At 40.0% G+C, this 22,075-nt stretch overlaps 5 protein-coding genes and 1 long non-coding RNA gene across 19 annotated transcripts in view; 3 read left to right on the top strand and 3 right to left on the bottom strand.

The window, feature by feature from the left end:
• pHCl-1 (pH-sensitive chloride channel 1) overlaps positions 1-12,602 on the bottom strand; it is a 45,144-nt gene extending 32,542 nt beyond the window's left edge. For 13 of the 14 annotated variants that reach the window (XM_076690768.1, XM_076690762.1, XM_076690764.1 and 10 more), the window contains exon 1: positions 12,492-12,602. The gene's annotated coding sequence lies outside the window, so the exon portion shown is untranslated. Of the gene's footprint in view, positions 1-4,878; positions 5,485-12,491 lie in introns of those variants that run through there. The other variant, XM_076690763.1, reaches the window with a different exon arrangement.
• On the top strand, positions 5,898-7,351 carry LOC117610401 (trypsin beta). Its single transcript, XM_034337737.2, has 2 exons — positions 5,898-6,056; positions 6,377-7,351. The coding sequence occupies exons 1-2, from the start codon at positions 6,011-6,013 to the stop codon at positions 7,111-7,113; spliced, it is 783 nt and encodes a 260-aa protein (XP_034193628.2). The 5' UTR covers positions 5,898-6,010; the 3' UTR covers positions 7,114-7,351.
• On the top strand, positions 7,889-9,328 carry LOC117610400 (mite allergen Der f 3). Its single transcript, XM_034337736.2, has 2 exons — positions 7,889-8,043; positions 8,403-9,328. The coding sequence occupies exons 1-2, from the start codon at positions 7,998-8,000 to the stop codon at positions 9,152-9,154; spliced, it is 798 nt and encodes a 265-aa protein (XP_034193627.2). The 5' UTR covers positions 7,889-7,997; the 3' UTR covers positions 9,155-9,328.
• Positions 12,603-13,330: 728 nt separating the features above from the next.
• Positions 13,331-14,505, top strand: LOC117610398 (trypsin-5). Its single transcript, XM_034337734.2, has 5 exons — positions 13,331-13,535; positions 13,637-13,725; positions 13,806-14,064; positions 14,140-14,292; positions 14,356-14,505. The coding sequence occupies exons 1-5, from the start codon at positions 13,347-13,349 to the stop codon at positions 14,503-14,505; spliced, it is 840 nt and encodes a 279-aa protein (XP_034193625.1). The 5' UTR covers positions 13,331-13,346.
• A 100-nt stretch (positions 14,506-14,605) lies between these two features.
• LOC117610392 (uncharacterized) lies at positions 14,606-17,666 on the bottom strand. The gene is made up of 6 exons (XM_034337716.2): positions 16,069-17,666; positions 15,813-15,954; positions 15,622-15,755; positions 15,335-15,538; positions 14,988-15,273; positions 14,606-14,905 (listed from the first exon to the last, which is right to left on the bottom strand). Exons 1-6 carry the CDS (start codon positions 16,278-16,280, stop codon positions 14,606-14,608), a joined length of 1,278 nt encoding a protein of 425 aa, XP_034193607.2. The 5' UTR covers positions 16,281-17,666.
• A 143-nt stretch (positions 17,667-17,809) lies between these two features.
• Positions 17,810-22,005, bottom strand: LOC143305792 (uncharacterized). The gene is made up of 2 exons (XR_013062941.1): positions 21,400-22,005; positions 17,810-21,210 (listed from the first exon to the last, which is right to left on the bottom strand). It is a non-coding gene; the product is annotated as an uncharacterized LOC143305792 (long non-coding RNA).
• Positions 22,006-22,075: the final 70 nt, after the last annotated feature.

Here is a 22,075-nt window from a genome sequence, read left to right as displayed (position 1 = left end):
GCTGCATTCAGCGAGACCTACTTAACGTATCGTACGCGTTTCCCTTTCCCGACTCCCTTTCCCTTTGTCTCGCGGTAATCCTTTGTCGCGGAAACTATTCCATGGGTTGGGATAATTTTAGAACGTGTCAATAAAATTGTACGCGATCCTACCATTTGCCCGACTTACCTCTATCAAGTTTATATTCTCCCCTAAGGACGTTGAGAAAGAAAAGCGTTAGACATTTCTTCGGTTCGTTCAGGTGTGATCGAAGCTCGTTGAAAAATGCATCGTACGCGACACGATTACCAACGAACAACTAACAGAATCGAGCGTAATTTCCAGACACGTCGCGATAACGAATGATCAATGATTTCTGCCTAGTTCAGGTGAAAGTGGATCATCTGGGTGAAAAACATACCACGCGTTTATCTTTCCTCCTATTCGTGGATAAATAGGATAAATAAAGGTAATATCGGCTAATTGAAAGTAATACCTTGACCATTTATCCATTTTCTATTCTAGCTTTTTTAAATTAGGTCTTCGCAGACCTACTCTGTAACTTTTGTTTCTTCAACAAGTCCACCGTTCAGATACTTTGCGATAAATTGGCGAATAAAATATTCAAGCGTTCAACTATTCACGCAAAGCATAATTCGCGGGTAATATTTATTTTACCTCGAATCAAGCACTCTCTGCTTGTGTACATTTGCACCTGTTATCAGATTGAACATCTACCGTATTTCCCTGATATCATCTTACGTTCGATACTGATCCAGTCTTTTTGGAATCCGATTAATTGCGTCGCATTAAAACGATTCGCGTGATTGATCGATAATTTCTACGACTGCGACGTTCGTGACGAGCCAATATTTCAGCCTAATCACCTGTCCCAATAATTATCCGTTGGACTATCGAACACGACTCAAGAGGACATATAAATACACCAGTTACATCCGCTCTTCTGATATCGCTAGAAGAGATTCGTTTATCGTTTAAAAAGATACCACGAATCCAATTTACTGGAAATCGCAAAGGAAACGATTAAGTTGATAAATCACACGATACGATATAACAATGATTACTTGCTGGAATATTATTTTCCTTTTTATAAATTTCACAGCGTCAGCCGTCAAAGAGCTACGCGACAGAATTTATCATAATTTATAGTTGGTTGGATATCGGTGTCGCGTTTGAAGCTCGTTCTTCCGGATATATTCGATGGAGAGGAAGTTCGATCTTTAGCCAAGTGGCCACTCGATCCTCTGAATCGACATTACAACGGAGAGACGTCGAGATTCTAAGATATTCTTCTGCCTCGAGCATCACCTGCTTTCCCTTCGTGTAACCTCTGCTCCACGACTTTCATTACCCTTTATAAATATTCGATCTGACAATCGCGTTAAAACGATAAGCCGAACAATTTTCGCTCCGATAATGAACGCGTTAATGAATAAACTTACGCGAAGGAGAATGCTTCCCTCTTTCAGCCATTTTATGGAACAAAGGTTCGGATATAAAGCGCGACCGTGACACGGTAGTATCATCCGGTACCAGTCAGACTAACTGGTAAAAGAAGTTTCAACGCCTTGCGATTTAATCGTTTAATTTGTAGGAAGAGAAAAAAATCGGTGCGACTTTCAGTGTAATAATAATAAATTGCGCAGCTAGCACAGAAATTTGGTGTAATTCGTGTGGAGGGTTGAACGGAAAGAAAAAGGGTTAACGACCGAATCGTGAAAAGGCTTAGTTTCCCATTTTATCCGGGATCCTTTAAAATACGACCGATTCGATAAAAGCAGACCAGGCGAAACGGGACTGGAAAGACAGGACGGTTCCATTATGCTCATAATTGTCGTACGTGGTGCTTCTGTGGCCCGTTTTTATCTCCTCCCGTAAACCATGTTTCTGTAAAGTAGGACAATTACATATACAGCTATATATTGTATATATGTGTATTGTGCAGTCTGGTTTTAAGGGTGGAAACATTGTGCGAACGAAGCACGGAAGTTTCATCTTCTCGACAACGACTAACGTCTTTCACGTTCAAGTGCCAATTATATTCTCGCTTTAATTCGGAATATTTACGAGTAAATTAGCAAGGATGTAAAAAAAGTTCTCCTTTTCTAACTTTTCCACTTGTACTATCCTATAAGAAACGAAGGAAAGGAAAAAATGAATTCTTATACTAGTCTAAGGTGTGATACGATGAGGTTAATCACGACGATACCGACTTATCGCTAAACATTTTTGATCGACTTCCCGATTGAATACTCGAGAGCACTCATCTCGATATCGATAAACCGTTCATCAAATTTCCACGATCTACAAAGTAATCAGTATGTACATTTTTGTTTTTAGACATTTTTAGAAGATAATTACACAAGGTGTAATTAAGTTAACAGGCGATTAACAGTTTCCATTGTTAGCGGATCAAAATGTCAAAAGGATATTTGATAAGCAAACTTTTATTTGTCGTTCAACCGGCTTTGTCCGTTAACGGTGACAGTGTCATCGATATTGCGTTATGCGAACAGAAGGTAATCCCAAAGGCGTTGCTCCGCATTTGCATCGGTTATCGATTAACGCGACTATAATTCGAACTGCATCCCACGATTAAAATATCCGTTCCCGAATATTCTCGAATCGGCGAGCAATATTATCCGTCCGTCGTGACGCGGGTTTCTCCTCGAGCGAGAAATAAAAATTGCAAATCTTGATAAATCTTCGCTCGCCAACGATATCAATTTCTCTAGCGAGACGATAATTAGCGTCGATAACCAACCGTCCCGCCTCCGACCAACCTACTTCCTCTCCGGACATTTTTTCACTCGCATAGGTGTGCACCTTGCGATTATTACTAATGATCCGAGCGCGTATTAAATCACCTTTGTCGGCCTTCACCCCGACAACAGTATTTTCGTTGTCTACCAGACTGTCCTTCGTACATTCCCGAAATAACTCGACAACACAGAGAGCCCAGTCGATCCCAATAAGACTTGGCACAGTTACGCCTAACGACATCGGTAATTAAACGGAAGACTTTGCGTCTGAATTTTTACGCTTCTTCGCCGATTTCAAATTACCAGCTTGAAACGGGGTAGATTTTGAAACTTTGGATTCCGATTGTAGCAAGTTTCGAGTAGGTGCTCGCGTCTGCATCCCTTTCGCGAATTACGCTAATACCGACGGGTCAAAGCGGCAACTAAAAGCGATGGTAAATGGGGTCGGTCAGTCGTCGATGCCGTTATACGGCAAGGAAGCCACCCTCTCCCACCCTCTGCTTTTCCTCTGACGTCACACCGCAGACAGAGGATCAACCCCCTCCATTTCACCCCATAGCTTCCGTTTCGGGTCAACCGAGGTCGGACCGTAACACCCTGTTCGACTTTCGCCTACTTCCCTTCCTTTTCTCACTTTTTCATTCCCGCAGTCGCCTTATCGTCGTTTACAAGAGTATCGGGTTGTAAATTCGATATGAAAAACCTCGAAGATTCCGTTTTCCATGTTTCGTTAAGGAATTTTCGCTGTTTGACGGGCGGAAACGGAAACGGAATGCGACTGCTCTGTTTTAGGTAGCCAGCCTCGTCTCCGCCAGTCGGGTTGACAGCTTTCGATAAAACTTTCCCCGCGGTGAAAATCCGCGCTTCGCATCCCTCCGGCTGATTGTTGCTTGTACAACTTTTAAACGAGCAAGCTTCGAAACCGATACAAACTTTCCCGTTAATCCCGGTAAAACCTCCGTTCCTTTTATCATATCATTCGAGAAACGAAAGATTTAGTTTTTCTCTAATTGTACGCTGCTCGTCATTCATGAAACGCGAATACGTCGAAGAGGTCGGCTCGAGCGAAAGAAAATATTTTTCCAACGAAAGACAGCCGGTTTATCTTTAACTGAATTGCCTGCTTCAAAGCATCCCGTGTACACATAATCCTGAACAGTCGACGAACCGACTCACGGTTTTACGACGAGCAAGAGACAACAGTATCGCTCGAGATTAATTCAAATATTTGCTCTCGTGCCTTCGCTTTTCACACAGTAACTGTTTCAAAGTCGATAGAAAAAACGCTCTCTAATCTCGAACCAGGATTAAATTTAACGAAACTTACAGAGGACCTTTGAAAGTAACAGGAGGATGCAATTTTCCGACAGCAAGCCGGTGGATGTCGCAAGCCCTTCGGGAAATCGCCGGTGTAGTTTCCGAGATCGTTCAACTAATTTCGAGGGACCGTCAGATACGACAATTCCAAAATTACCGGTACGAATAATTGACCAGCAACGGTGCCGCTCGCCTAACTTTCAGCTAATGTGTCAAACACCCGTCCTGTAAATTCAAAACTCTCCCCGATCCTATCTTTATCCTTTGTTTTCGCAAACATTTCGAATAATTAACCCGAAGGGAACGGCTGCAGGTGGAATAAAGAACGGAAGATGAAACGATGGAACAAAGTACAGAGAAAAGGTGCGATGCTTTGGTTTAATATTCTGGAGCAGTCTCTCGGCTCATCTGCCTAACGTAATTTCTTTCGTGAAAAATTTCGAAACGTCAACGAGAAACAGAATATTCCTAGAAAATAAGATGTAAAGGAAAGAGAAAATGATACGAGGCGCTAATACCGGAAATAATAACGAAAGCTGCAACCGACAAACCTTCCTATAAGGGTGCTACTTTAATTCTCAGCTTAGGAAGCCCCGGTGATTCCGCGTGTCGTTCGCTCGACGACACGCGATCCTCAACGATGCTCACGATTCGCTAAATCTCGATATTTTCCAGCTCATAGAATCTTTGAATCCTCTGTTTAACGCGTCACCGCATTTATTCCATCGACCATTTCTCCGCTTCGTGTCTTACCACTTCGCGGGATTACTCTAAAACCCCCCTGAACAACGCTTCTTACCTTTATTCCGCCCCGATACCTCACCCCAACGTCACTTTATCGCGTCTACCATTTCTTACGATGAATCTTCTTTATTCGTCAAAGTATTTTCGTAGAAAGAACATTGCGAATCCAAGCACACTTTTCGAAAAGAATCCTCCAGTTTCGACTTATTTTCCTCAATTTTGGCACAATATATCATTCGTATTCTATGAATCTTGCAGAGAAAAACGGAATAAGAAATCTAGTCTTTGTTTCTTATTATCCCGAGGATCGCTTCCTCTGGGATCCACCCCTAGTTCTGGACAACGATATTTCCTTCGCCCTTCCATTAATTGTTAATTAAGCAACATCGAGCGCACCGATCTGTCGGTAAAGTTATTAAAAAACAGAGTCCTTTGTTCGTTGAAACAGCGCGGAATGTAACGCGTCGTTAAACCGCGACTATTGACTCCCGTCGCGTTTCGCCCGTTCGTTTCGGCTAAACTGTATATTGTTTTATTTTTATCAATGTGGGTCAGTAACGACGATAAAAAAAGTTGGCATGCAGGAACGAGGTTTAACGTTTCAACGTCGAATCAAAATCGTCGCGACCTTAAACGGATCTTAATCTCCATTTGAAAAGAGGAAACGTCCATCATAAATGTTTGTAATCATTATCTTAAGCAAAATAATAAACGAGAAGCAATTAATTTGATTCGCACGATAAATGGACGAATCTTCAGATCGATCGACAGATTTTGCTAGTTGAAAAGTTAATTGAAAAAAAAAAAAACAAAAAACCCAAATCGAGATTCGAAAAATGAAGCGAGGGGAAGAACCGGGGTGACGCGTTCGAAGAGGTTCCGTGACACGTGCGTAATAATTGAACGGGCCGATCGGTCGATTGATCGATAACCCTCTTGAAAACTAGATTAAAAGCCCTCGATAATAGTTTAGCTACGCGTCTCTTGACCTCCTCTTGCAGCGTGCTTAATATCGGTCGAAAAAAAAAAAAATCTGATGATAAACTGCTCGAACGATTCAAGGAAAAGATTTCAGATTAATTACAAGATTACGTGATACACGGTCTCACTAGCGCTACCCGTTTTCACTATAAATACCGTTCGACAAGTACTTCTCGTATCACAAGTGAAATAAACTTTCGCACAATATGGAGAAGTACGTAGCGATCCTGGCTCTCGTTGCCGTAGTGGCCGGTAAGTTATTAAATATAATAACCCTTCCCTCTTTTTTTTTTTTTATTTCTTCGTATAATTTCTGTTAACGAACTTCCGGTCGATAAGGTGTTAAATAATTCTTGCTCCAATTAACAAACACGGATAAAATAGAAAGGAGCTTCCGAATGGGCAAAGTTTCCAAGTCGAATTACTCGAAGGGTAGTTCGTCGGTAATACTCCCGACATTATCCAAGTCACCAGGAAGAGATCTCTAATTTTCCCTCTATTTTACTTCTACTGTTCTCTTCCTGCTATGTAACTAACAACATGAACTTCAATAAGAATATACTTTTCCCTAGGAATTCCCGTGGATCAGACCTTGCAGAAGGTCGATCTGAGGATGGACGGTCGTATCGTTGGTGGACAAACAGCATCCATCTCCGAAGCTCCCTATCAAGTCAGCTTACAAATGAACGGTCGCCATTTTTGCGGAGGTTCCATAATCGCGAGTTCCTGGGTAATAACAGCTGCCCATTGTACCGCTTATCCAGTTAACTCGTTAACCATCCGTTCCGGCTCGACTAACGTCAATTCCGGTGGATCTGTGCACAAAGTACAGCAAGTGATCAAGCACGAAAGCTACAGAACTAGCAGAAACGGTATCCCAATCAACGACATCGCTCTTCTCCGTATACAAGGTTCCTTCAGTTTCGACAACAATCGTAAGGCAGCCGCGCTATTCCAAGGAAATTCCGCGAGTCTGAACGGTAAAAACGCGTTGATCACCGGATGGGGAAATACAAATTCGGGAACACCGACGGTACTGCACAAAGTGACCGTTCCTATGGTCGAGAAAAGGGAATGCGAGAATAATTACAGAAGCTACGGTGGAGTACCTGAAGGACAAATCTGCGCGGGACTCGCGGCTGGAGGCAAAGACTCCTGCCAGGGTGATTCCGGTGGCCCACTCTTCCTCGGTGGAAATCTCGTGGGAATCGTTTCATGGGGTATGGGATGCGGCACCCCCAAATTCCCAGGTGTCTACACCGACGTCTCTTACTATCGTCAATGGGTCCGTAAAAACGCTGGAGTTTAATTAATTGATCAAAGATACTTGGAATGCTCGTCTAATCGATACACGAAAATCATTAGCGATTTTAAGTTCAATTCTATTCTTCACCACCGTATCGATTCGTCGAGTTACTTTGCCGAAGGTTAAAACGAATTTGCGATAAAACTTTGACATAAATTTTTATATGATAAAAAATGCAACGTGGATTGTATATAAATAATTGTTGTACGAATAAATGATCGTCGCTCCTTGTTTTCATCAATTTCGTCTGTTTATAATAATGCAATCGTAAACCAGATCCTCTAGGAAATCGTTTGAAAGCCCTATTGTCTATCTGTATAATAATTGCACAAGATCAACCAAGAGTAGGTACGCGTAACGCGATATAATCAATGTTATCAAGATATCACGGCCTTCGTTTCTTTATTATCGCTATACGTTTAGAAACGGTTTCTGAAAAGTGTTTACCTATCGTCAGTACACAATCAAGCCCTTGAAAATGACAATTGTAACGCGTCCAACGTTACTTGAACACTACCGAAAATATTTCATCAAATTTCGAATGCGACGAATTTTGAAAAATGAAACGTACAATCTTGACTGCAGGACGTAGATGTCACGAAAGAAAATGCAAATCCTTAAATTGGCTGATTTATTTCACAAAGCCTGTCTTCATTGTGGCAGATGATACAAAGAGATTATTACTAATCGAGATTGAATTTTGATTGATTTTGATTGATTTCGGTGAAACGCGCATTAACGTCTTAAAAATTTTTATTAATCTTACTTTAATTCGAGGAGCTTTGCTCTTATCTACGCGCCGAAATACGTTCCGCATAAAATATCCGTATAAATACGGGACGAAATTTTGGAAAAGACACAAACCGTAAGAAGTCGAACCAACCAACATGTTTCAACAACTGTGTCTACTCGCCTTGGTGGCGATCGCGTCAGGTAACAAAATTTCCTCTTAAAATTTTCCAATATTTTCCTGCCGATCGTTTAATTCGAACGTACCAGAGAATCGTGACTAAAACGTGAAACATTATTTCATCGGGAATACCATTCAGAAATATCGGATAAAAGTTTGCGTTTCACAGCCAATATAGTTGATGCTCCACAGGGAGATATTTACCGTTTCCCACCGCGTCGAGAGTATTTCTCGCTTCGTTTTACGCTACCCCCATCGATCATAATTTATCCCTAGAGTCGCGATTCCTCGCGAGAATTATTATTCCAGATTAAAAAGCTTCGAGTATGCACTTAAGGTGCGTCTTCAGCCTCTCAAATAAATAAATTATTATTTCCAACAGCGAACCCGTTGCACGAAATCATCCCCCTGAATCCGTTGACACCGAGCGGACAGATAATCGGTGGTACGGACGTGAAAATCGAACAGGTGCCTCATCAGGTGTCCCTTCAAAGTTCCGGTTTCGGCTTCTGCGGTGGTAGCATCATCTCCGAGCAGTGGGTCGTCACCGCCGCCCATTGCATGGCCGCTTATCCGGCCGATTGGGTGACCGTGAGGGCCGGTACCACCACCAAATCGTCCGGTGGCAGTGTTCACAAAGTCGCGGAAGTGATCATTCACGAGAATCACGTGACCAACTGGCACGGAGTACCGGAGAACGACGTGGCCGTGTTGCGAGTGAGCACTCCCTTCAAACTTGACAAGACTCGCCAGCCCGTCAAGCTATTCAAACAAGGAGAGGAAGCAATGGCGGGAGTGCAAGCGATCATCACCGGATGGGGCGCGATCAGAGAGGGTTCCAGCACCACCGACGTCCTTCAAACCGTCACCGTGCCGATCGTCTCCAAGAGTTCCTGCGACACCGCCTACAAATCGTACGGTGGTCTTCCCACCGGACAGATTTGCGCTGCCGTTCCCGAAGGTGGCAAAGACGCTTGCCAAGGTGACTCTGGCGGTCCATTGACCATCGGTGGACGTCTCGCTGGACTCGTGTCCTGGGGCTACGGTTGTGCCAGACGAGGATATCCCGGTGTTCACACCGAGGTTGCCGCTTACAGCGATTGGATCACAGCCAAGACCGGAGTTAAACTGTAAACCCTGCTCCCTCCTATTCTACTGACTCTATTACCATTTATCACGACCCTGTTTCTCTAACTTTAATCCTTTCTTTATTTTTAATATAATTTTCAATACAGCTTAATCGAAATAATTGTAATAAATGCAGCATTCTGTAATAATAATTTTCGCAGAATCTAAAATTGAAAGTAACTCTCTTCTCCTGGATTCAATCTCGGCTAACCCTATTCTACCCGCTCCGAGTCGTAAAGTGCAGCTTTCATTAACGAATTACACTCGGTGTATCGTCGCGATAATGTGTGTCGCATATCTTATACGGGATCCTATAGAATCGTAGGGGAAAACTTGCGAATACAATTTATAAATGTCGTTCGACTGGACGGACAAGGGTAGACGTTACGAGGCCGCGCAATTAACTGTTGATTTACACTACCGCATCAAACGACTCTGCCAAAATTCGACTTCGCTCTGCCAAACAAACGAACCGTTACCAATTTACATTTTTTCTTTTTTCCTTCTCGTCTTTGTTCTCTCGAATGCAGGTGACGCGTGTTTTGCACTTTCGGTTGAAGTAGAAACGAGTATCAATAGAGCCGCGACTGGCGGTCGTTTAAGCGTTAAGAAAGCCACATTGTTCGTAGCGAGAGAAACGAGTTCTACTTTTATGTGGGTTAAAAGCTCGAGACACGGTTCGGCTTTATGGCACTGATTCGCGCGGACAAAACGGAACGCTTGCCAAAAACCATTTTCCCACACCCTATTTGTCGTAAGCGCTCGCGTATCGCGGCAATTTAAATGCGACTGTGCTCGATACACCTAACCAGCCTGATTAACGTTGATCGTAAATGGATAGAAAAGAAAAGCTTGCACCTTCGAGAAATAAAACTTCCGGAGATCGGAACAGTTTGCCAAAAGCATCAAGAGTCATCGAATTTGCGATATTCTTCCGATCCTCCGTGTACCCAAGTGCATCGTTCGCTGTCGTACCGTTTTATATGCACACCCCCACCCGTTGGACTCTGGCCAGCAAGTAGCAACCCCCCTGAAGAAACTAGCAATCAGACATTGAGAAAATTCCCAAGAGCGACACGTACGTTAACCCGTTTATACCCAGGCTCTCTTAACATTTTCTATTTCATCGATAAATTATAAAATCACCGAAGCGTTCTCCTCCTATTTTCTATTCCAATGATCGATCGCTCAAAGTTCGACGAACGATAGAAAAGAAAGGAAGGCAAACAGCCGCACGTCCGAACAAGGACCAGTCGATAAATTATTCTTAGATTGTCTATTTGGCCAGCGAGGAACTAACGATCGAATCGAGTAAACGAGGACGATCCGATCGAGGTCACTCGTGCGATTATCCTGCGAGGAAGCGATTTGTTTACCTCGATCGACGAATTCCTCGGCGGTCTTAAATCGTCAAGAACGAGAGCGTAAAAATGACCCTCTATCTCTTCCCCCTCTTTTTCAACAAAATTCGTGAAAAGAAAGTACTTTCTTAAGAGAAATTTCAGTAACCCTATCGGTCGTTGAACATAATAAATTCTCGCGTACACGGTTTCAATCGATATTTATAGAAGACTCTCAATATTTATAGACCGGTCGACCTGATATTTATAAAGTCGATACGACAGCGTGACATTTAAAAAAAAAAAAAAGATAAAAAGGAGCTCGCTAAGGGATATTTCTGATACGGAGACTCTATGGCGTCCTGTACAGGGTGCAATCTCGTAAATTGCCTTTCTTCCGTACCAGTGTAAAAGTTTCATACCTTGGTTTGATTGAATTCGTTTTTCTTCTTTCGTGGTTTAATTAAGGGTAAACCTGGTATTAACCGGAAAGTGGCAAGGTTTTTGCCGTTTCGAAAGTGCAAGAAACGAAACACGGGTCTTGTTTAACCTACCTTTCTTTCGGCAATGCGAGAATCGCAAACGTTATGGTCACTAGGAGAACGCGTGAACTTTTGACCTCGACTGCTGGCAACCCGTACCTCCCACCCCTATCCGGACTTGTCTACTCGAAATATTATTTCTATTACCCTCCTGCCTTCATCCCCCTCGCGACAATCTCATCTTTTTATTCTATGTCATCTCGACTCGACCACGTTTAAGTAAAATAATAGTTTCGTACAAATGGGTACTAGAAACGATCATCCCGATTTGCATCGATCAATGCGATTAATCAATAATTTCAGTAGCCTGAAAGCGGATCGCTTCTGAATTATGCTGATGACAAGCACGTTATAATACACGTCGCGTTGCATAAATGAATATGCATGCAGGCAGAAACATCAACGATTCGCTGAAAGGCTCGTCTTTGAAAATGTAATTAACCGCGTACGTGCTTAATAATAATATGAAGAAAGCGAAGCGTGCCGGATCGAGCGTCTCCTGGAACGAATAACTTATGAAAAATATGCAAATAAACAGTGTGTTGTCCGTCCTTCGTTCCGATTTTATTTACTCTTCCTTCCCATTTGTTCGACTCTCTATATTCAAAGGCCGCGGATAAAAGTTAATTTAGTTGATTAATTAAAAGACACAGGGGTTAGTCAATTTGCGCTGTGACAATAAATCGCGTGGAAAAATAGTGAAGCGTAGCCAGGAATACTCGGAATATTTTCGAAGCGATTCGAGTAGATTCGAGTACGGTACGATCGCTTCATCGTTTCGCTTATCCGAGCGGAAGAAACGTTCTCGTTATTATATATCCCAACACCACCACCGTCGCTACCATCGCTCGATTCACCAGCTGGTGAACCGGTTAATTCGTGACAAATGTTTTCGCGTGAGAGTAGGTAAGAGGATATTCTAAATAGAGAAAAAATCGTATTATAATTGCACCTATTTAATTCGAGCAACGAGTCGATAATGCCTTTTGCTTATCGCGTTGTTTAAGGTTCTAAGGTAATTCGGGTATACGAATGGTTACCAATAGGTTTGAATTAGAAATTTCCCTAGCACCGACAAAAGCTCCTTGAAAATCTTTCACGTCGATAATTGATCGATCGAGCTCGAAGTCAATGACGCTAGGTAACTAGATGACATAAAAAGTGACGATTTTTCGTTCGACGATCGATTTTCTATACCGTCGAATCAACTTGCTACTTCGTAAAAAAACATTTGTGCTCGAAGATCGCGTGTTTATTCGAAAAGCGTGAAACGAGAAACGTTCCACTGTCAAAACGAGCCCGAAATTTCGTAAAAATCGCAACGTAGTTTCTTGCAAACGTCAAGATGCAAAATTTTGCAGCAGCCATTGAGACAAAAGCGACCGTTGTCGAGCACAAGTGTTTCGTATACTCGCGTTATGTCATTTGCGAATGTTTTTGGCAAATGATCAAAAGACTCACCGAAACGATGCACTCTGGTAACGTGTTACCGCTTTAGATTCTAGCTCGCTTCTGGTTCCGTTGGCTGGTCCACAAATTTCTCCGGCCTTTAGCCTTCAGTCCAAGTGGAATCTGCACTGCGAGGTACACGACAGAGATAACTGATGAGAACGAGAAGACGAAACACCACGAGAAAAGACGTATGCGGTAAATATGTAATCACGCAAGGACACGAGAACAGAGAGAAGACACACACCCGAACGCGGTAAGTTTCAGACTGAGGGTTGTTTCGGCGCGACGCTACTGCTCCGTCACCCCTCGACCAATCAGCTCGCTAGACGGCGGACCACCGGATCGCGGTCCGCTGGACCGCCGAACTGACGGACCAACGAACCAACGGATCACTTCGGTCTGAACTGATGCCAGCTATTGTTTCGTAAAGTGATTGGCTAAAATCATGCTTTTTAAAGCTCTGCAGTTACCCATGCCCGGTTCCTTTGCCTCTCGAGAGGTCGTTCAACTTTATCGCACGAATTATAGCTAACTTTCGAATTATCCTTCCCTCTGTTGCTCGCAAATTCACATAAGTACACGTTTCGACATGCTCACGTGATCGTACGTAAATCTTTATCGAAATGTCAAGTTTACGAACAATTACGTTTCGAGTTTGTCAAACCGACAATAATGTAGTTCCATCGCGCACAGTGACGATAACGATACGAAACGTGCGCAAATGGTATAATTATTGTATAGTTACTTTCGAATAATTACTTTCGAACCATTCGATTCATCGATAACAGCAAGCATAAATTACGCAATCGGTACTTAAACTTCACTTTACGAAAACTAACATTCGCGAGTAGAGGCACTTTCACTATGGATAACTTACCCTACTGTGGCATTCTTCTTTTGTTGCTACGACGTGAGTATATCTTCTTCTTCAAACGACTTTTTTTTAAACGTTGCTTCCGACTATGTTCAGTGGGAACGGGTGGACTAGGACAGTCTTCGGTAGATCGAATCGTCGATGGAGCACCTATCGATATTACAGAAGTACCGTACATGGCAAGTATCGATCTTTGTTATTTGAATTTTCAAAACTCGCTGTAACAAGATAATACAAGACAAGTTTAATAGCATGTAATAAAAAAAATTATTCGCAACAGTTGTCGTTAATGATTAACGATAATCACGCATGCGGCGCTGCTATTATCGATAAAGAATGGGGACTAACGGCTGCTCATTGCGTTATTCCGTAAGCAACAATATTTTTTTTTTTTTTTTTTATCAGCGCGAATTTCATTTTTTTTTTTAATCTTTATTTCATTGTTACAGAATCATCAACGACCCTAGCCTATCGGTAAGCACTCGTTCTGGATCCAACTATTACGACATTGAGGGGGTGGTCCACAACGTAACGTTACTTTCTTATCACGAAAAATACGACGAGAGCACTAACAAGTACGACATTGCGGTGTTCAAAGTAAATCCACCATTTGAATTTAACAATAATACACAACCGATAAGACTACCAGAGAATCCTGAACTTTTCGACACCAAATGGGGTTTAATTTCTGGTTGGGGCTACTTTATAGTAAGATCGCAAAAAGTTATCCTTTTAAACGATCAAATATAAAATCTAGAATTTTTGAAAATTATAAAATTTTAGAACGAGAATCCGCTACTGTCCGAACATCTTCAATACGTTATGGTACCAAAAGTAAGTTGGGATGACTGTGTAAAAGAGTACGAGAACAGATTCGAGGTAACGTCGTATCAAGTGTGTTACGGATTTAAGCAAGGAGGGAAAGATGCCTGTAAGGTAAGTCCACGAGCAAATTCTAATTTCTTGTTATTACATATTATTTGCTATTTATTCCTATAGGGTGACTCGGGTGGCCCGTTAGTTAACAATTTTACCGTGATCGGTATAACATCATGGGGTGCTGAATGCGGTCTATCACACTCACCTGGTGTCTATACAGACGTCAGGCATCTGGTAGATTGGATTAAAAATAAAATTACCAACTCTTAATTGATCTGCAACGCGTCGTTTTAATATCTTCAATGTACCCAATAAAATTGGCAATTTTATTTCATTTTTAAAAATTCAGTTTTAAAACTACCTTTACGCTTTAATTTGCTACTTCAAATTCAACAGTTTCTCCATCTTCGGATATCACGAATCTAGCCTTCTTGTAGTTCAACAAATTAACTTTCCTCTGAACTGACCACATTTTATATCCGATTTTATAAAACTTTGGCAAACGATCGAATCCACCGGAATCGGCCAACGAATCGTTGTATTCCCATTGTTTATCCATCAACCTATGCGCGTGACTTTTTTTCTGCTCTTTTAACTTCGAGTCTTCCAACATGATCGATCTTGCCGGTAAACTTGCCCTGTTTTCTAACACCGCGAGGAAGTATTGCACCTGAGGGATCGATATTCCATTAAACAATGTTATGGTCCTCTACTTGTACAAATATACTCATAGTAAATATAGTAATCGTTACTTGCGCGTGAAACATGGGAAATGGAATAACAATAGTCGGTATTCCAACTATACACATCGTCGTATGATCGATATTAATTAAATGTTTATACAGAGGAGTCACGTAATTGTCCTCCACTTTTATGCCACAACTTTCATCCAAGAATGGAAAATTGTATCGATATCCGGTACAAAACATAAACGCATCCGCTGTGACGAAACTTTGATCCTTTAAGTAAATTTTTTCTCCTTCTATTCTTTCCACACCCATCACTTGAATTACGTTCGATGGCAAAACGCTTGTCAACCTACGTAATATTAAAAATGAAAATATTTTTATTTCTTATTTAGACACCACTTCTATGATACCTTTCGTTATTGTGACTGAGATAGACCCGGACTATGTGTTTAGCCAAGTCGATTCCAATATCGGTCCCAGAGGCACCTGCACCTAAAATTAAGACAGTCTTCCCGGAAAAATCTTCTGGTTTCCTGTACGAATGACTGTGTATTATCGTTCCTGGGAAAGTGTCGATGCCTGGTATCGGTGGTATGTAAGGATCGAAGTAGTGTCTGGTTTATGTACAAAGGTAAACAGAAGATTTTTATTCCTCGTCGATTATATGTACCAGGAGTAGAGGAGAACTGAAACCTACCCGTTACAAATCATTATGGCGTTAAATACGAGCTCTTTCTTCTCGTTCGTTTTTATAGTTCTCACTCGTACAACCCACGTTTCTTCACCTTCGGATGAGACTTTTAGACGAACATGTTCTACCTTTGTACCAAACTAAAAAATTGTTTTCGATCAAATAGCGAAAGATTTTAACGTGGCATAATAATTTACCTGAATATGTTTAAGCAAGCCAAAATGTTCAGCGTAATTTTGTAAATAATTTCGAACTTCTTGGTGTGTCACGCAACAAGGTTCCTCGGCCTTCATTTTTACGTAGTCAGGAAAATTCATTATCTTCCCCGGTAAATTAGTTCTACGATGAAAGTAAAAATTCTAACATGTAATTATTTTAAGTACTGCAATTTGAAACAATTTTATTTGTCATTGTTTCGATCTTTTAATATTGAATTGTGGTGTAAAGTAAAACCTGAGATCCCGGTACATGCTCGAGTGAACAGGCAAACCATTCTCATCGACTCCGGTTACTTCTTTGTACACCCATGTACCACCAACGTCGTTTGTTTGTTCGTAAACTTTTATCTCGAAATTTGAATTTTCCGCCAAGTGTTTAGCTGCGCAAAGACCCGCTGCACCGGCCCCCACTACGCACACTTTTCTTTTCCTCCTTGATTCTGTCATTTGTATGTTTTAACCTATACATACATAAAAAATCGTACAAATTGACTTCCTAAGCAAACGTATCTGTAAAAAGATTACAATCAAAAGCTTAACGATGAAGCGTCAAAATAAATTAGCGAGCGATAAACAATCGGTCGATCCATTCGACGCATATGACGCACCTCGTACTTCGAAGTTCAAAGATGGAAATACAATTTACAAAGTGTTCATAAGTTGACACAAAAACCTTTTGACATTATAACAAACGTTATGATAAAAGGTCAGTCTTGTGACATCGAATAATAAACGTTTCTATGCACAGTAAATTACATACAATTATATAAACTGTTACGTTCTACATATATGTTACGATTCGATTTTAACCTGCGCAATATAGAAATATTTTTTAAAAACTATATTTACATTGATGAATAAAGAAGAGAAATTTGTTTATACATTATTAATAAAACTTTGAGTATTAACTTTAGAATCAAAATACGAGGTAATTTTCCTCGAATCGTTATTCGTTAGTTATTCGTCACTTACTGTACAACAAGTTTAAACAACGATGTTCTTAGTACTATCAGATGATATAACTCTAACAAAACTACACCTTTCCTTTGCTTCCCTATCATTTTATATGCTTTGACAAGAATAGATGAATGAATTTGAAGAAGATGAAAAAGGACAAAGGAGAAATGTATTTCGTTTGAAAACGGAAAAAATAAGGAACCACAAGCTTATCGCACCCAATAGCGTCGCAACTTTGCTATTGTACATATACACGTTTTGATAAGTGTTACATATCACTGATAAGATTTTTACGATTCACAAACGCAAACGATCGGAACCTTGCAAATAAATTGTTCCAATGGTAGAAGTAAAATATTTATTGTATTATTTCTTGATAACATTACCATGTAAATAATCGTGACATTAGCCTTACGGACTATATTAATAAATTGGTATTGAATTTATTTTATAGCTAGTACTGAGCAATTAATTATAAAGAGTCTATGTTACAGCGGCATGTATCTATATCTATGTATAGTTACTCAGTCGACATCGTACCAACCAAGCGAGAGTTACGGTATAAAAAATTATCTCTCTTCTTTTTTCTTGATAACATTCGGTATTACAGTGTATGTAAATGCCATCCGCGAGCACTGCACACCACACAAAATGCACGGAATTCATTGCAAACAACTCGATACTTGCGGCTAATGTTTCATCTATTTCCACGAATGTTAATTCTAGGTAGAAGACTGTATTCTATAAAATCGATCAATTTCACTTTTCTTACAAAACGGTATCTTCTCCAAACAAACAAAAATAATACAAATCATCGACCATTCTTCCAAAGAGTATCCTCGTTTCGCGTCTGTCATCGTTTTCGAAGCGTTAAAAAGACGAAAAAAAATAGAATTCATAATACAGAACCTACGTTCGCAGGTTCATTCCTTTCGTTTATCAATAGAATTATGTACAAAATTGATGTGCTCGAATCCTCGACTCTGGAAACGCGTGGATTATCATTAACAACTATATCATTTAATTTATTTTTTTTTTTTTTTACGTTCGCTTTTCTAATTAAGTTTCCCTAACAAATTGGAAGCGATCAGGATTCCGCTTCGAACAACCGCGCGTTTCCCACCCATTCGATTTCACAAGTTTTTCTTCCAATCGTAAAAAACAACGGTCCTTCTCTCTTTCTAAAGATCATTAACGGAGGCGATTATCGATAAACAACTTAACGCTTAACTCGTAATATAAATATACCTATGTAAAATAAACTCGATCTAAGACGAACAAATACATTGTCGCGCAACATCGATCGGACACGCATATTAAGGTACGAAAAGGGGAAAACGCTTTCTACAAATCATAAACGAGAATTTCTTTGCTTCCTGTTTCCACAGGAAAAAGAATAGCTTTATGATACACGTCGATTCTATGGTTTCTTTCCTTTTCTAGCGACCAACGTTAAAGAACAGAATTATTTCTGATCAAGAGAAATTCAAACAGATATTAACAAACACCTGACAAAGTATTTCTACAATTGCTGATAACGACAGCGAACGAAAGGACTATCTCGATAAATCATCAGATTTCATTTGACGAATGCCAGTTTAGCAAAATCATAAAAACCTCTTATCCAAATATCATCAACTTTAAACATTTCATCCCAACGAATAGATCAACAATATAATCTCATTTCTCGATTCTCCACTTTTATACGCGCTCAGTCTATTGATCTTTCATATACATATATATATATAAGTATGCGCCTACGCGTCGAGATACGATTCAGTGTTAAACGTACAGACGAAAATCGAAATTCTTGCAATCGATACAAATGGAATACTATCATAACAAAAAAAAAGAAGAAAAGAAGAAAAAAAGAAAAGGGGAAACAGTTTCGCGTTTAAATACTGTACGAACAATGATTAAGAATGCTCGAGGGTATACTCGAGGGCAAAACAATAGACAACGAAAGAAAGAAATAATACATAATGCTAACACGTTGACTACTCGAATCAATCGTAATGCGATCGATTCGACTCGTCGACAAGTATCTTTCTTTCGACTATATATTACATCACTTCACGCTCTATTCGTCGTAGTATAAATATCTTTGATCGAATATATGTAACGCACGCGATCAACTTGCTAAAACTGTAGTAGTAAGGCTATTGCGAAGAATTGTCTTCGGCGACATTTCGCGCATACTAAAATTTTACGATTCATTAAATCTATGTAAAATTTCATCGAAATTTATACGCTCGAATTTTTTTTTTTTTTTTCTTTTTTTTTCGTTACTACCACCCACGACTCGGCTGTCAACTATACTTCTCTTCGTCGTTTTACTAACAGATCTAAGGGGGCACAATCGACGAATACTTTTGAACAATTGTTGCGTCTGACGCGATTTCGATTAAACGGCAGTATTAAGACTCTTCATTTCATCGTGCCTCCTACGTTTCTCTTATATGTATACTCAAAATCCTAACGTTTCAAGAATATATGTGTATACGAGATGTTTCATAACATGTTGAACATATTTTAACAGACCCCTATCTCTCGGGTTTATTTTAATAAATGAAACGGTTCAAATCATCTCCTCGATAAGGCATTAATATGCCATGGATTAGAATGAATGTTAAATAAGAAAAGACATGTTATGAAAAACCCTGTATAAGTATGTATACATACACATATGTATTTACATACGCTTTGGCAAACGTCCACTTTTCTCTCTCATCGAATACAATTTACGATATTCCTCTAGTGTATCCCAATCGCAAAAAAAAAACTCGAGCGAAAATTGAATATAAAAAGGTACGTCAAATTTCCCTCGAGTTTGGAAGCTTCGTTTCAAAAGAAACCGGACAAGCTACTTTCAAAGACTCGTGGTTAACGCTCTGTTTTCGTACGATTCAGTAGAATATTCAAAATATATGAAACGCTTCGCTCTGATTTCCTCTATGTCTGTACTATGTATGTACAAAACTCCTCGTTCGTATCGTATCGTATAAGCACGCTGGCGGATAAATCGACGAGAGTAGAGAAGAATACAAAAGTTTTAATGTACAACAGTGAGAAAAAAGAAAAATGAGAACAAGATTATAATTTTATACAAATATGGTTGGTTCTTTACATCTACGTTAGCCACACGTGTTCGTTTCGAATGCACGTAACATTGCCGTCGATTTCTACATGTATCTGAACACGCGGTAAACAACCATACATTGTATATATGTATATTTGGCGTAAACCTTTGATTCATAGTATTGAACATTTATTTACTAAAATATATATATATATATATATTCGTATCTCGATAAAGAAAACAATCTATCGGTGAAAATTTAGCATGACCCGTTGAACAGCCTAATTATTAAACTTACAAGCCACGTATTATTCGCGATTACCGAGCAAAAGTGTTTAGTGAACGTATGTCGCAAAATAAGAGTTATAAAATGCTATTGTAAAATAGCCTTTGTGTATATAAAATTAGCAATACGATAAAATAATTATTCGTTTTCATGTCGCATGAAAGCAAGCAAGTCATTAATTAGCAGAACCAAACTACGACTACGAACGGATCGGTGGTCCATCACACCTTCGTTACATTTTTCGCTCGATCAAGCAAATACTACCTAACTTGTAAGCTTTAAACTCCTGATTTTGTAATATCCTTGTATGGCGTTCTACGAACATGCTAAATAAAACCACCGCGTGCATATCATCCTCGATAGAACGTTGAATTATCCTCGAATTAACGATGATTCGATTCCTAGTTTGATACATCCGTGTAGAAGAGATGTACAAAAGAGGTCTACTTATCATTTCGAATTCTGATCATCGGGCGGATTCTATAGATTGTACCAGGTATATTTTCGACAAATATCGTCAGAAATTAATTACATTTGTATATAACGATTCGTACTTATCGTACGAAACATGTATCTCTTGAGAAAGCGAGTCGAACAATCACCTATTGGTATTATTTATACCGTACATCGAAATGAACGAGACCAACTTTCTAACTTTCCAATCTATATTATTCTACAGTGTATACTATACTGTATCGTAGACGGAAATTCTATTCGATGATCGTTCCATTGTAATCTCTTTTAAAGAAAACACGCTCTATCAATCTTCGAACAATTACGTCCCATTTGCTAGTTTAATCTTTTCCGACACTCGTAGTACGCATCCATGGAAGCTCGGTTTTTCAGTTACCTCGACATCTCTTGACACGTCTGTAGTTTCGAATGAAACAACAGACAAATTATCCTTCGCTCACCGAGGAAAGTGAACTGCGAGTCGAGCCAGCCGTGTGGTGTGTCAAATCAGGAAGATCTGCGGGCAAGCACAACGGTATAGCGCTTGGCCCGTATATCGCCTCTTGTTCCTCTAATTGCAAAGCGAACTGCTCTTCCAGCTTCTGCAAAGGAAAATGAAAAACATTTCAGAAAATGATCCATCATCCTATGTAGAGATCAATACTGACAATATCGTATGGTTGTTTCTTGCTGAAGAATTCTCAAATCAAAAGAATGAAAAATTTTCAACGTTTCTGCTCTATTTTTTTATTTATCGTTATTCGCATCAACAGACCTTTTGTTCAACTGACCTGGTTCATTACCTAGTAGATCGTTCTGATATCCAGTCGTGGAATCTCTTTCCCGACAAACTGTGTTTCTTAGGTATCTTATAGGGATATATATGTAAGAACACGTATAGGGTATCAACGACACGAGATCTAACGTACACAATTGGAAACATTTATACAAGAATAACCCCTGATATGTTCAAAGCATTTACCATTACGTTTTCGCTATACCCATAACAATTACCACCTCCTATTCACCCTGTTATCGTTTCATCTGACCGTTTAAGTAGAAGCTGTTGCTGTCGGGACGCGACGATTACACGTGTTGTTATCGACAAATTACAACGAACAAAAAGTGACTAATTAAAGAAAAAGAGTCTACCGTAAAGTGCCATCAACGATGGCAGAAAGCAACTTAGGATTACGTACAATCATTCGATAATACTTTGCGTACCAACCGTCTTGTTATAGCGTTATTTATACAGCAACGAAAAAACTTCTCAAATCGATTGTCAATTAGACGGGATCCTATGTTGCTTTGGCTTCTTTATTTCCATCCTCGATGGAAACTTTACGTTCGCTCTTCCGTACATGTACGTGGACGTGGATAAACCTGCAACATCGTAACTGTAACATTGCAGACGATTTTCGATGCTGTATTCAAACGTTTACAGAAACTCTACCACTCGATTCAACA

The sequence above is a fragment of the Osmia lignaria genome, chromosome 11 (assembly GCF_051020975.1).
Source record: "Osmia lignaria lignaria isolate PbOS001 chromosome 11, iyOsmLign1, whole genome shotgun sequence".
In the NCBI taxonomy this organism is placed as follows: Eukaryota; Metazoa; Arthropoda; class Insecta; order Hymenoptera; family Megachilidae; genus Osmia; species Osmia lignaria.
The sequence above is the reverse complement of the archived record's forward strand: the minus strand, read 5'-3'. Positions and strand labels throughout refer to the sequence as shown.

Bases quoted from the DNA above. Each gene is read 5' to 3' on its own strand.
- LOC117610398 (XM_034337734.2), top strand. From the start codon at position 13,347: ATGGATAACTTACCCTACTGTGGCATTCTTCTTTTGTTGCTACGACGT. The intron at 13,536-13,636 runs GCAAGTATCGAT...TATTCGCAACAG, and splicing joins TTACAGAAGTACCGTACATG to TTGTCGTTAATGATTAACGA. The intron at 14,293-14,355 runs GTAAGTCCACGA...TTATTCCTATAG, and splicing joins GAGGGAAAGATGCCTGTAAG to GGTGACTCGGGTGGCCCGTT.
- LOC117610401 (XM_034337737.2), top strand. From the start codon at position 6,011: ATGGAGAAGTACGTAGCGATCCTGGCTCTCGTTGCCGTAGTGGCCG. The intron at 6,057-6,376 runs GTAAGTTATTAA...ACTTTTCCCTAG, and splicing joins TCTCGTTGCCGTAGTGGCCG to GAATTCCCGTGGATCAGACC.
- LOC117610392 (XM_034337716.2), bottom strand. From the start codon at position 16,280: ATGACAGAATCAAGGAGGAAAAGAAAAGTGTGCGTAGTGGGGGCCGGT. The intron at 15,955-16,068 runs GTTTTACTTTAC...CTTTCATCGTAG, and splicing joins AGCATGTACCGGGATCTCAG to AACTAATTTACCGGGGAAGA. The intron at 14,906-14,987 runs GTAACGATTACT...TCGATCCCTCAG, and splicing joins TTCCCATGTTTCACGCGCAA to GTGCAATACTTCCTCGCGGT.
- LOC117610400 (XM_034337736.2), top strand. From the start codon at position 7,998: ATGTTTCAACAACTGTGTCTACTCGCCTTGGTGGCGATCGCGTCAG. The intron at 8,044-8,402 runs GTAACAAAATTT...TATTTCCAACAG, and splicing joins CTTGGTGGCGATCGCGTCAG to CGAACCCGTTGCACGAAATC.